General features: G+C 38.8%; 1 protein-coding gene across 1 annotated transcript in view; it reads right to left on the bottom strand.

Annotated features, from left to right (window-relative positions):
• Window positions 1-7,488: 7,488 nt before the first annotated feature.
• MYOF (myoferlin) overlaps window positions 7,489-14,815 on the bottom strand; it is a 71,151-nt gene continuing 63,824 nt past the window's right edge. The window contains exons 45-54 of the mRNA XM_082486618.1: window positions 14,490-14,638; window positions 14,127-14,266; window positions 13,057-13,145; window positions 12,876-12,971; window positions 12,119-12,260; window positions 11,705-11,804; window positions 10,593-10,786; window positions 9,450-9,559; window positions 8,944-9,091; window positions 7,489-8,164 (exon numbers count right to left, since the gene is read on the bottom strand). Coding sequence (XP_082342744.1) covers window positions 8,129-8,164; window positions 8,944-9,091; window positions 9,450-9,559; window positions 10,593-10,786; window positions 11,705-11,804; window positions 12,119-12,260; window positions 12,876-12,971; window positions 13,057-13,145; window positions 14,127-14,266; window positions 14,490-14,638 — 1,204 coding nt within the window. The 3' untranslated portion in view covers window positions 7,489-8,128. The remainder of the gene's footprint in view (window positions 8,165-8,943; window positions 9,092-9,449; window positions 9,560-10,592; window positions 10,787-11,704; window positions 11,805-12,118; window positions 12,261-12,875; window positions 12,972-13,056; window positions 13,146-14,126; window positions 14,267-14,489; window positions 14,639-14,815) is intronic.

Raw genomic sequence — 14,815 nt, forward strand, 5'->3', positions numbered from 1 at the left:
GGGTTTTATTTTTGACTGTCAGGTATTATTAATAGCAGATTATCCAATACCACAATAAAAGTGGTAGGTAGGAAGATTCACTGACATCTGTGTGGGTAGATCTGCTTTGCAATGAGTAACGCATTGTACGTAAAGAGGAGATAGGGTCCTCCTTGGTGTAACTGTGTCAAAATAGTGTTGCATTTGTGAGAAACTTGGTGTGCTGTGATCTTTCTTTTTTAATAGTCATGGATGAGTAATGTTCATTTTTGGAAAATAAGATTTTTGAGAAAGAGTCCTTTGATGGACTTGGAGTGGATCCAGAGGAGGGCCATAAAAATTATCAGAGGGCTGGAGCACCTCTCCTATGAAGACAGGCTGAGAGACCTGGGGTTGTTCAGCCCAGAGAAGAGAAGGCTTCAGGGAGACCTTATTTCAGCCTTTCAGTACTTAAAAGGGGGCTTATAAGAAAGATTGGTACAAACATTGTAGCAGGGCCTGTTGTGATAGGACAAGGGATAATGGCTTTAAACTAAAAGAGGGTGGATTTAGACTAGATATAAGGAAGAAATTTTTTACAATGAGGGCAGTAGAACACTGGCACAGGTTGTCCAGAGGGGTGGTAGATGCCCCATCCCTGTAAGCATTCAAGGTCAGGCTGGATGAGGCTCTGAGCAACCTGATCTAGTTGATGTCCCTGTTCGTTGCAGGGGAGATTGGAGTAGATGACCTTTACAAGTCCCCTGCAGCCCAAACTATTCTATGATTCTATGATAGCAGCCCACAGAAGCAGTCATGTTCACTGAATAATGTTATCCTCACCAGATCACTGCTTTCCAGTGGTGGTTTTTGTTTTTGTTTTTCTTTTTTTTGTTTTTTTTTTTTTTCCTCCAGGAACATTGGTGTTTTTCCTAATATATCTTCTTACTGGCATCACAAAGCATGAAAATTCTGTAAAGCCGCATTATTACAAGGCAGTGGCTCATATGGCATAATTCAATGTACTGCTAATTTGTGTCTCTGCTTCGATTCCTTCCCTGTTACTCATTCTTTGCTTATTTAATGCAGACAAAGATGAAATACGTTTATAAATAGTGCATATGAAAAATGCCAACCTGATAAGACTACAGTTCACCGAGGTCTCTGGAGCTGGTGTCTTCATGTTAGCACTTGGCATTCACATCAGAGTGCATTCTATGGTGTTGCGTCTGCCAGCCATTTCCATATGGTTTTTCACTATTATCTTATGACTGGAGTAGTGCAGGACATGTTAGACCAGACCAGTTCATGATATTCTGACTAGTGTTTCATCTCATTCTCGTAAGGTCTAGGTGATTTTCTGGTTAAAATTACAGTAACTTATTTAATCCTTGTGAGTGTTAGTGTGGGTCAGGTTTTTTATATACATACCATCGAAAATTTATAGTCCTGCCTTAATCCCGGACGTACTCCTGAACAATGAAAAAAAATTAATAATAGTAATAATAATAATAAAGGACTAAAATTAGTAGCTAATTCACCTGGCCTTGCCTCTGTGAGTTAATAGAAATAGTTTCTACCTTGAGCAAGGGTTGGAGTGGCTTATTTGGTTGGAGCGGCTTATTTGGTTGGAGCCACCAGTAGAGAGACCATTTCTGATTCAGATAAGCAGGGTAAAATGTAATTTCTTCATTATGCATAAAAGGAAAACGTAAGCTCATTGAGCTTGAAATTTCAGTTGAGGTGTTGTGGGTTTGTTCATCTTTTGCAGATACAGGGACAAGGGTCTATTACAGCCTGGCCTGTATTCCTGAGAGCCTGTAACAGCTCCAGCACTGCATCGGCCTTGTAGGTTCCTCTGCCCAGTTTAGATGTGGCTACTGCTACCACAGGCAATTCTGGTAGGTTTTTTTGGCTTTTTATTGAAATTGCTATTCATGGTAAAACCAAGAAGCATGCTGTTTTCACAGATGGGCAATGCATTTTTTTTCTTTACCCCTTTTTAATTGCTTTCACAGCATTTTGTTTTCATTGCATTCAGATAAAAAAAATATTGGGGGTGAAATTTTGTATTTCCAGTTTCCAAACTGGAAACTCAGCTTTTGAGCCAATAGTGACATGCAGCAGTGGATATGTATAATATAGTTGAAGTTTTGCAGAGCAGGTGGCGATATGCTGAACAATTGCTGTGGGAAGGTGCGTGAGCTTTGCAAAGGTAAGACTGATTTGGTGGCTGGCTGAAATGAAAACGTTTTTCCACGTGTCCAAAAGGGACAAAGAGCAGATGCGTCGTTCGAACTGATGCTAACAGCAGAAGTCTCCCATGATTTTGCAAGCTGGCCTGGCTTTTGCTGTGCAAGATGGATTTGGGGTTCCAACCCATTGTCTTCCCTCCGTGTTGCCCTGAGTGCACGTTTGTTGTCAGGGTCTTTTGCTAGTTTAGGAGCAGGGGAGGTACGGTTCTCTTTCATTGCTTTGGGGGATTTCCATTCCATTTTCCTTTAATTTGCTCCTCCCTGTTAATCGCATAAGAGAAGCTTAGAGTGTTAAGTGAACAGATAATTCTTGGTCCATGTATATGAGCAAGAAGAATTCAGATTTACATGAAAATAGCTATCCTCAGGTTAGACCTTTACATTTGGAAATAAGCTCTTTTCAGGTCTATTTTTCCTCCATTGATATGTGTTTTATTTAATGTGAATGGTGGATGTTTGGGGAGGGACAGAGGTTTGTTTGACTATTCAGATTCATTGGCAGGGTTTAAGTTGGCACAGCATGGATCAGAGCAAGATGAGTGGAGACATCTTATTTCTAATTAAAACCACACACACATATACTTGTGCAATTGAAGTAAAAGTAAATCCTTTCTCAGAGCTGATTGCTTCTACCTGACTACTTTTTGTTTGTTTGTTTGTTTAAGTTCACAGCACAGTGGGACCATTCCATTTTGTTTCAGGATTTTTTAAGGCAAGAAACAGAACCAAAAACTGGATTAGGTCCCCAATAACAGAGCCCCCCTGTATGGCAACACCAGATGAAGATCTTGCTAGGTCTTCTGGTTCCTTTCTTTCTTGCATAAATACTTGTCTTAGTATTTTTTTTTTCCCTTTCTTAATATTCTAACAGGAGGAGGTATACATGTATTGTGCATATACAGTACAAGCTTTGCATGAGGGCAGCTGGATTATGTGGTAGAATGTGTATATTTTGGGCTATGCTGACGTAACGTTTGTGGGATTAGTTTTAAAAGTTTAATTGGCTGGCTCCCGCTTCAAACCAGAAACTTTTTAGCTTTGAAAAAAGCCCACTGAAATCGTTCTCTTCTGCCAGGCCAGGGAGCATCCGAGGGCCAGAGCAGGAGCTCCTCGCTGGAGTCCCAGAGGTGCCGAGGCCACAAGTAGCCTTTGGAAGCCAGTGTGTGTTTCTTGCACCCGAGAAGGGCGTAAAGCTGAAGTGAAGGTGCTAATTAACTGTGCTATCAGTTCTCAGTCAGATAGCTATCTGAACAAAACATTTGTTAACTATGTTAATTAAAAGAAAAGCTTCATGTGTCCGAGAGTAAAAGTAGAGCAGATTCATATACAAAATACTTCTGCACAGTTTCTCCCCTTGAAATCAGGGAAAGGAGCGTTAAGAAATCTGGAATTTTGCTGCAGAAGCCTGATGCTTTTCTTCAAGATAGTGATGTCTTAACATTTTGCTACTAGCTGGAGCTTTCATTGTTCCAGCATTTATTAATATCTGTCTTTTATATTTAGAGTAAGTGTTGGGCTTCTTAAAGGATTCTCTATCTTTACTGATGAGTTGTCACGTTTGCAATGCTCATCCCCATTTTTGGTACATCTTCATTGTGACCAAAAGTTTCAGTATCTCTGAAGGCCTGGGCTGGAGGCAGTAGGCAGTCTGAGAGTACGACTGGCTGTGGTGCTGAATGCCCACGCTTTCTTTTAGAAGATGGCAGCGATTGTGTCTTCTGTTGTTTTACCATAATTACTTAACAGTGATAGGAATTACACAGGAGACTGGAAGTGCAGGTTCAGGTCCCTTCTCTGCCAGAAAGGTTTTAACAAAAATCTGCTGCCTGGCTGAGCATGCCATTACTGATGCAGTGTTGGTGGGAACACTTTCCAGCACTCCTGTTACGGTAGCAGCACTGTGGCAGAAGGCAATGGAGGGGAGGTGGTTTGCAGATCCCACATGGATGCTGGCACCCTGCTGCAGCTCTGAGCTGTGAGGGGTAAGGCATACACTCAGGCTTGTGTAAGACATGCTGTAGGCTCATTGTCTCTCACTGACCATCTCGAGGTAGCTCCTCTGAAAGAATTGAGCGAGTGCCTCTCCTCTGGCCTGGCACTTGAGGATCCCTTTGAGGTGAGCGGTGATCTCAGTGGTCCCTTCAGGGTGTCTGTGCACCTCCTGCTGTGTTCTGAATGCCCTGGTGCTTTTTTGCTGCTAGTCCTGACATCTTGTAGATCTGGGAAAGGAACAGAACTGCCTTGGAGTCTTTCATAAGCAATTACAATGCATTCAGAGTTTTTTGGTGGCTTCAGGGAAGTATGTTTTTTTCCTACTGTGTTCCTCATCTTGCACTTGTCAATGGATTTCATCTTGTAGCCACAGCAAAGGTTACAAAGGAGACAAACTTTTTTGAAGGGTAGCTTTGTGGTCAGACTGTGGTCAGATTTGGCAGACATAATGTGTATTCCCATTTCTTTTCTATGTATGACTTTTTAAAGAACTTTGTAGTTTTCCTTCTATAGAGAACTGTCTGTCTAATTCAAGTCTCTGCCTGTATACATGACACACACACAACTCTGAGCAATGGAAAATACTGTGTAAAAAGCTGGGTGCTGTTTACTAGCTGAGCTAACATTGACACAAGATTCAGCACTGAATGCTGCCATCTCACACTGTGGTACTGCTTTCCAGTTGCTAAATAGCTACTTAGGCATCTAGTGGCATGGAGTGGAAATCTTACTTCTACAACAGCATTAAAGCCAGTGAGTAGTCACTTTCTGTTTGTATATAATAGGCAGGTGCCAAAGCCACTTACAGCTGTGCTTCCCAAATACACGAGAAGCAATGGGTTTTCACAGGACTGTGTCTTCCCTTAACTATTAAATATATCTTGTTGTTCATCTCCATATGTGAGATGTATTTAGGATAGGATAAAACAGAAGTACTGGAAGGAATTTGTGAACACATGAGACTTGGGATGTCATCTTGTGGTTGTTCAAAGAAATGCAAGAACAGCTTGTAGGTGTTAATGAGTTTATTGCCTCTTTATCTTACACTGAGCTGGTTTAGGTGCAAATTTTTTTTCTTGAGCTACATGACGATTCTTTCTTGTACAGTCTGTCTAGTTGTAAAGTACATGACTGTAGCTCTTAGCCTCCATACAGACCATTCCAGTAGTCAGGGTTTGGGGTGACTACAGCAAGCAACTGATAGGAAGTCAACATGCTGCTTGGATACCTGAGTATGCAGCTGCTGTTGTTTGAACTTCCGTGATGTCAGAGACAGTAGTACTCTGACATACTGCTATTACTTAGTTGTTTTTTTGTTTTTGTTAAAAGCACTTTCTGTTTAACTTTAGCTTTTCCCTGGCTGTTTCAGCCAGCAAGCATCTCATGTTGAATGACACACGGGTGCAGAGAAAGTAGCCTCATCAAACATTTCCTTTTCCCAGAACAGAGAAGTCATTTTAGACCCATATAATCTTTTCTGTGAAGCACGAAAAAAAATAATCTGTGTACTGGGGATTTAGTGACTGGAGTGCAGCTGAACTGGCCCCATCAGCTCACGGGCCAAAATATATGTCAGCTTATCAGTGTAGGCAAAGCAAACGCATAGAAGGAGGAATTCCTGGGGTTAAGTAATTTCCTGTTAAAAGGAAGAGTGTATCAGGCACATCTACATTCTGCCCTTTTTTTCTGTGGCCTCAAAGGATGTTTGCCTCAGTTGCTGGCAGCTGGAGCAGTACAGAGCTGTCCTGACCAAAGTCAGTGTCGAACGGGAGCAGCATAAAGTTGGTCCCTACACAGGGCTAAATTTTTGCTGTTTGAACTAGGCAAAAAGCTATTGTATGTTGGAGTCATGCACAGCAGCTGCACCAGAGATTATATATTTGACTAGCAATGTATGTAAATGTTAATGATCACATTTTCTTTCCTGTGACCATGTGTTTTCTTTTGTTTGTTACTGGAGCAGGCTGGGAGACAGAATGGCTTCTCAGACTTTTCAGTTATGTTTTTAATAGCATTGCCTAATTGTAGCGAAACTATCAAGCCTACTCATGCTTGGACAAAAAGGCATCTGGAAGAGGGTGAACTCAACTCAGAAGGGCAGTACCTGCCCCTCTGTAAATGCTAAGTGAATGGGCTTGCTCCGATCTCAGCTCCATTTCAGAATTGTTTTCTGGGGAATGCTCTTTCAAGTTAAATGCTTTCTAATTACAATCCTTACAAGCAACACACTTTCTTGTCTTACAATGAAAATAAGGTTGCTGTGATTTTTACTGTATGTGAGATTTATGGCATTGGTGGACACAGATTTTAATAGCGGATGATCAAACATTAGCTCATGCAAATTGCCAGTTATTTCTGGAGTGCTATTTGCTATTTTGTCATTAGTGAAGGGACAATCCATCTGGATGGTGATTAGTTCCAGTGCTGAGCTCTTGTTCATAGGTCAAGATAGGGTTCTTAACTAAAAAATAAGGGCGTTGTTATCTTTTTGACAGGATGACTGCTGCTTGCTCTGCTCTAGCCACTAGGACTTCACACTCTGGAAATTATTTCATGTAATACCTTTACTCTAGCTTGTTCAACAGAATTAAGTCAGTATAATTTACTTATTTTGCCTGATAAGTGCATGCTTATTTTATAGTGCTGTGTTATAAGAAAGTCTTATCTACCACTAAATACAATTACAGAGATTGTTCAAGACTAATTCATTCTTGCAGTTGTGTTTGTCATCTTTTTAAAGACAGCTGAAGTCTTTATGCAGTCAAGAGCGTGGCAGTCATTCAACATGCTGATTTCAGGTTCTGCTGCAGATTTCCTACATTTCAAGCACCAGAGAATGTTCAGAGATGTGCTTCTGATTGGGCTTCCCATAAAAGGGAGGTGGAGTCCCAGACTATAACCTGATTTTTAACGGAGATTATATTTTACTGTGCCTAGGGAGAGGAAACGGGCTAAATGAAATACTTCCTACGTGCAGATCAGATTTCAAACAAGGGTTGAATCTGGGTTGTGTATCCTCTTATGTTTTGATTCCAGATCATCTCTAAATCCAAGGAGTATAATGAAACTATTCAACAAACTTCATTTCTTTATTAATTTCCTAATTAATGAAGAAATTCATTAAAACTTTGTGCAAATGTATTTCCTTATTCTTCACTGTAAAGTAAAATACCTTAAACTCCAGATTTGTGGCATGACATCCTCTGAAAGACACTATACAACACCTAATGCATTGTAGTTTTGCAATAGATAAAGAAAACTGGAGACTTGCATTTTACTTGTGGATATGTTTATTTAGACATTTGTAAATTATACTAAGTAAACAGTATATTATTAATTTCTATACGCATGCAGTTATTGTCAAGATACATATATAGTGTTGTCAAGTCTACAGTGCAGTAACTAAGAATTTTAAGCAGCATGATGCTGAAAACTTTTCTAGAAACAATGTCTGACCCTTCTTTGATTGCACTGTGAGGTTTCTTTGGTATACATAATTATAAGTAGTGCTTGTTTTTCATTAAGTTAAAATGCAAATTTTCAAAGCATGCCCAATAGAAAGGAATTCTCAAAAGGGAGTATCCATTAAAAATATAATGGAGATAGCAATAGCACGCAGCCTCCTGAGTGATTTTTATGAAAAATCTATTTTAAAAGCAAGGAAGTCAGAATTTTACCATGTGTAGATACTACTGAAATAAAAAAAAAAAAGTACATGAAACATGAGGGGGTTTATCCTTTGTTTCTAAAAACACCTGTAATGACCCCTTGAACCTTGGCTAACTTTGGTTAAATTCCTACTTATCTATTTTACAGTTCCAAGTACGAGCAGATAAAAAGGATGGAGAGCTTTGCTGAATTTGGTCCACAGCCTGAGGTGAAACCTCATTACTATTTAAAAAGATGAGGTAAGAAACTCTTCTTCAAATTGGTTTCACGATCTTCATTGACAAATAGTTCTGTTGGGGGAGAAGGGAAGAAACAATAGAGGTAAAAAGATGTACACAAAATACTTCAGTGTAGTTTTGTAAAAGACATTTAAGATATTAAAATGGATCAGAATGTATTCAGGGTACGGTGATTTCGGTTAAACTACAGTAAAACTGAGTACTATATTTCCAATTAAAGTAGACTGAAATCTAGACTCCAGACCATCTATTAACTGTGCAGGTTATTAACACTTCTAAAGCATTCATTTGCTCCATCTTTCGTTAATAGGTTAATTTTAATGTGAATTCTAATTTTTTTCTCAATAAAAATAAGTTGAAATTGTTGTAGCTATAAGGATATCATCCGTATCTTTTAGGGGGGCCTGTGTTATCTTTAGCAGGGCGTGTTGCGACAGGACCAGGGGTAATGGCTTTAAACTAAAGGAGGGTGGATTTACATTAGATATAAGGAAGAAATTTTTTACACTGAGGGTGGTGAAACCCTGGCACAGGTTGCCCAGAGAGGTGGTAGATGCCCCATCCCTGGAAACATTCAAGGTCAGGTTGGATGGGGCACTGAGCAACCTGATCTAGTTGAAGATGTCCCTCCTCATTGCAGGGGGAGTTAGACTGGATGACCTTCAAATGTCCCCTGCAGCCCAAACTATTCTATGATTCTATGATAATTCTATCTCCCTGCTAAAACTGAGTTGATATAATCTCTTGGCTGACTAAGGAGTGTATCCTGTTGATGACTCATATATAAGCTAGCTTCGTACCACAGCTGAAGAACATTTAAAAATTCTTACCGGCAATGAATACAGGAGTACTGCTACAAACAAGAGTAAAATCAGCAAGACGATAAGGCCTAGAAAGAGCCATTTAAACCTGCGCCACACAATAAATTTCATTGTCTTGCAGGGATTTGTAAACCAAAGGAAGGAAGTATCTGGTCGGCTGCATTTTGAAAGAAACAAATATTACTCATACTATAAAAACAGGGAATACTTAAGCATGAGAGTATAAAATATTAAAACACTCTGGTTCGGAGTTTGAAGAAAACAGTTTTGTAATGGAAGATAGCAGTGTGCCATTAATGTAATGTAAGATAGTAAACATGTACCATTATGACAGAAACCTCCTTGCATTTTATCCTAATGCTCGCAGAAGGAAACAAGACTGGCTTTTATAAATGAAGTTTTGCAAAGGATAATTGATGTCTAATAGATCCTTTACTGCATGCAGATTTTGTCAAGAACATCATAGTAGCTAGATGATATACATTTCTCAGGCCAGTGAGAGAAAAATATCTTACTTTGGTAGATCTAGTTTGGGGTTCATGTTGGGTTCATCTCTTCCTTTACCAGCTGGCCTTTCCTCGGCTTCTTTTTCATTGACAACTTCCAATGTCATTTCAACTTTACCCTTGAGAAAACATGTAGCACGAGACAAACATCTTATTGAAATAGCACTAATAGTACTTGTTTGGTACTTATACAGCACAGTTTGGGGTCAGCTTATTATGTGCACCTGTGTGTTTTCCATTTCCTTCTCAAAATATACTTATTTCTGCACTATGACAGGGCCACAACACAGTATCAGAGAATGACAACTAGAAAACAAAAAATTGCAATACATAAAATGGTTCTGCTAATTAATTTGTAGTTCTGTTTTAAGCTATACATTTTTTTTTCCGATTTAGCAAAACAAATAAAGTTCTCTTCTTTCAAGAGCAAAAAACCCCAGTTCTTCTCTCCTTTCGAGAGCAAACCAAGGACTGCATCTTTTCCAAATGATTAAGCATCTCATTTATATTGCTGTGGCTGATAGATGTTTCTGAATATTCTCCCTCATTTATTAAATTTCAGTAATAAAGTTTAGTGGCAAAAACATTAGAAAGAAGAAATAGACACACTTGAAAGGTTTAATATGCTAGCAAGTCATAAATACGCATTTATATTCTTCATAGAAGAGGTTAAAATGCTTTAGGTCTTCTCATTGCCCTCATACTCTCAAAGCTAGTCTGGGTTCTCAATATATAAATTATATTTGCTGTGTACAAATATGCTTTGGATTTAAACTTTCTTCTGTAGTCTGCAATGCATTTAGGGTGTCTCGTGTTTCTCCTAAGCAATAACATGATAAATTCATTCACACAGTAACTCTATTGGCTGCTTTGGCAAGATAAAGTGACTCAGCCTGGTGCCAGGGTCTTTCAAGTTAAACAGGGTTAAAACCAAAATAAATAAATTTAGGTATTAAACTCATACTTCAAAACAAAAAAATATTGATGGAGCAAAATTCCTGAACTTGTGCATGGAATATTCTATTTATTCCTCTGTCTATCCACTGAAAGCTAGCAGCTAAGCGGGTGACCCTTTACAGTCTTTCTTTATAATTTGAAAAGCAAAGTGAGCACATTTTAAGTATTTTTAAAAGAGGTAACAATCAATCATACCGCTAAAATACGGGAGCCATCCTTTTCAACATAACATGGCCACCATCCTTTCATGGATTTCTGTTCAAAGAGAGAGGTGGTCCTGGGAGCCTTCTGAGAACTGTCTGTCTTGTATTCTGGAATCATGTCTATATTGCACTTCTCTGGAACTTTTGCTGGAACGATTGTTTTATGTAAATCAAGTTCCACAAAACCTAGGAGATGGATAAAAAAAATAAACACTGTATAACACAAGCAACCATACAGCATAGTGATTCAACATCAACCTTTCCTATCTCTAAACGTGTTATACAGGAAAAACAATCAACGTACACATTGCATTCTTGTTTGTCTAAGGATGTGAGGCAGGGAAGTGGGACGGATCAGGCAGTGTTTATTCCCATCTTGCTGCTGTTGAAAGTGCTGGTGTTGATAATTGAACTTAGCAAGCTCTCTTCCCCCTTTTTAACGCAAGATCACTTAATTTTTAATAGAGTTTTTTTCCCAAAACACATAAATAGAAGATAACCAAACACAGCAATGTAATACTAATGTAATTTCTGATAGTTAAATACAAGAGTTAGCTAACTTTAATGATGTTTAGAAATCAATTATTTGTTTTCAGATTTTGAGGCCTATATGGTTTGCATGTAAACTAAGACTTTGGAGCTGTCTTAATACAGGCAGAGAATCTTCTGCAAAGCGGTATCTCTACAAAAAGTAGGGATTAATAATGGTGTGAAGTAGAATTAATAGTGGTATGAAGTAGATTGCTTAACCTAAATTACAGCCTTATGTCAATACTCCTACTTAGAGTTGAAGTAGTCTTGTGTTCAGTAATTTTACTTCAAGAAAGACGCAAAGTAAGTTTTCATGCACATTATCATTTTATGCACTTTGTGATAGGGCTTACCTGAACAAAATGTATCTTGGTTTACCTGCAAGCAGGCCTTTACTCTGAGTGAATATTCACTTATTCATGAGCACAGTAACCCTGTACTGTGCGGGAAAGCAGGAGTGTATCTGCAAGCTCAGTGGCTCACTTTGTAAACACAATCCTTATGCAGTGGTTTAAAATTGTTCGTTTCTATCTCTTTTTGAGACAACAATAATTCTTTTCTTAGAAGTCTTACCCAGATAGTCATCCAAAGAGAATTTGTCATTATCCCATATTTGAATGATCAGTTTGGGTGGGATTCTGAATTCTGTCTTGTCAAGACTCCAGAAATGTTCCTAAAATTGTAAAAAACAAAACCCAAGCAACTTTTTAAAATTACTTATGAAAACTCAAAGCTGTGGTCTGTTAGTACAGTTGTGAATTCTGGGGTTGGTGAAAGTATTAAAGATCTAATCTTGCCCTTGCTAAGAGGAGACTGCTGTTGTTCCCAGTGTGTTGTTCCTGGCTCAAAGGCAAAATTGAATCTGTTCACAGTAGCAGTTTGAGTATGCAGAACTAAGCCAAACTGTCTCTTTCAATATGTAGGAACAAAATTATCAGACTAGTTACAATCTGTATTCTAAGTATTGAAATCTTTAGAAATACTTACCTTTTTGGAAACTACACAGAGTTGCTCTGCTGGGAGATAGTCAAAAGGAAAAACAAATCTCCAGTTAAAGTTCCCGTCACCATCCAATGATCGGTAGTGAACATCGGTTTTCTGCTTATTTTCTTCATTACCAGGCATCCATCTGAAAATAGAGATGTGCCTGTTGTTTGCAGTGGGATTACACTGGTGCTTGTTTGTACTGTAACCATGTCACTAAGTGGTTGCAAACAAGCTGTAGGAGTTGCTCACAGAGGGCTGGAGAGTCTTTACACCCATTCTCAGTCTGCTTCCAGTTTCGCACTGTAAATATGAGCATTGGAACTGAATTTCTGATCTGCTAAGACCAGTACGATATCAGTGGTGAGTTGTTGGCTGGGTTTTTTAAATTTCTTTTTTAGGAGAAATTAGATTAATAGCTTACTAGTATATTTCTCTGATTTCTATTTAATTTTTTACATTAAGACTATGAAATGTAAAAAGTAAGAATCCAAGTTATGCAGCGCCAAAGCTAACTCACTGTCTTTCCAGTTGCTTCCCATCTCAAGAGATGAACTTCTGGGATCTTTCACTGCACATTAACTGGTCATGCTTTATCTCCTAATACTTCTGTACTTCTCTGAGGTTAGCACTATTTCAGAGGCTGTAGTGCGCATTGACTTGGCTGAACCAAGTCATCTTTGAAACTCATGGTCTAGGCATTCCCAGGACATTCTGAACATCATTCATTTGTAAGTGTTACATGACAAGGTGCTCCTACCCCTTCACGTAAATGTCACTCATTTCTTCCCCTGTGATGCTCTTTTCATCCAGCAGGACATCCTTGGTGTTCCAGACAATCACCCGCAAGATATATCTAAGAGGGAAGATGTTTGGGGAAAGAGAATTGAATTGCTTTTGTCAGGGCTGCCAGATGGTGTGTAGTATATACGTATACTCACTTCTTGGCTTTTCGGGGTGTGATGTTGAAGGGAGGGCCTGGAGGTCCTAAGCTTTTGGGGAAAATATCAACCCACATCTGGAGCTTTCCCTGTAGCAGTGGAGAAGATGGATGAGGGAATGTTTGTTGCATACAGATTTGTCATGGTAATTCCATGGAACTACGTATTAACATGCTTAGTACTAATTTTAGCCACAGAGCAGAGCTCGCTCATGTTACCAATGTCAGAACTTCTACAGACTTCAGACAGGAGCAAGCCCAATCCCTCATGCTATATAAGCTTCTTCAAATCAACAATGCCAAGAATTCAGAAGATGGTAATTCCTAGTGAATGCAGCGCAAGTTAGGTGCCTAAATAGTTCTCATTCTGTAGGTCCGAGTTTCTGTTCTCTCACAGGTAGTATTAAGTACAGTGTCATACATGTGGTTGATAGTTTGCAGCTAGTGACCTATCCAGTGTAGATGATCAGTCCCCTTAACTAGTCTCCAAAGTAAGGCAACCATTGCAGATTTTATACTTTATTTCAAATGCAAGCCCCTTTGGTTTTGCAGTTAAGTTTTCTGGTTGCTGCAGAAGCTTTCTTAAAAAAAAAAAACACTGGTGAGTTAGTAAATGCTAGAAAACAAATGTTATCCTTTGTTCCTCTCCAACAGAGAGGTCCAGTCCAGTATAAGACTTTGTTTAAACTAGCATCTCTGGACCTTGTAGAGAAATGACAAGTTTGGTCTCCTTTATTGAATGTAGTTAGGAAGCTCTTGAGACAGGCTGTCTCCTTTATTGCTGGTGAGGTAAAAAACACACATTCCAGTTTATTTCACTAACAAAGTAATAAATAAATCTTTCCCAGTTTCCACTCTGTCAGTGTTTAAAGTGTTATTTGGGGGCCTTAATGGCAAAACATAACTGCGTTTTATTGTTTTTAGACTAACCTGCTTTAGTTTCTTAGCCAAGTAATATTAATTTGTAGCCTCTTCCCCCTGAGTGATGCCACTCTATTGACAACATAATATAAATCCAGGAATGTTCCATTTCTGCATTGAAGAAACCAGAAGTAAACCAGTTCATAGTACCTGAGAGATGTTGGGCTGGAAAGTGCTATATAAGGTCCTCGTCTCCACATGTTCAGGTACCAAACCCTGGGTTCTGAGGATATGAAGAGCTAGCCGCTCCTCACCTGGACCAAGATGCTGATGCAAAATTTTGTTAGCTTCTGAAATAAAAGAAATGGAAAAAGAACAGGCACTCATGAACCAGAATTTGAATTTGAAGTTTTTAAAAAAATTAAAACCAGATACTTAAAACTGAGCAGAAAACTGTGCTCAACATTTAAAAAATCAAATACTTTTTCATTTATTTATGGAAAATTAGAAAAATTTTATATTTGTATCAATATGAAATTAAGACAGAAATATAAAATAAGTGCACAAGCTCACCAGCTTCCTCCAAAGTGTAGTCTCGTCCACCGTAGTTAATCTTTCTACCATTCTCAGAGAGGACAGGAGGAGCATAGCCTTTAAACCTGGCTACATTTTGCAATAACTGGGTTGGTTTTAGTTGATCACGCCAGGTATTCACACCTGAACTTTAGGAAAGCAACAGAAACACATCCTTAACTTATTCACAATTCAGGGCATTTACACATCATGTAAAATGTACTTACTAAACTAATTTGGAAAGAGCAGCACTGTAACTGCCTAGATTGAGGCCACTTGAGTTTGAGTGATGTAATTTTGTACCAGCTCAATCACCTTCCAAGACA

The sequence above is a fragment of the Vanellus vanellus genome (assembly GCF_965231255.1).
Source record: "Vanellus vanellus genome assembly, chromosome: 7".
Taxonomy (NCBI): Eukaryota; Metazoa; Chordata; class Aves; order Charadriiformes; family Charadriidae; genus Vanellus; species Vanellus vanellus.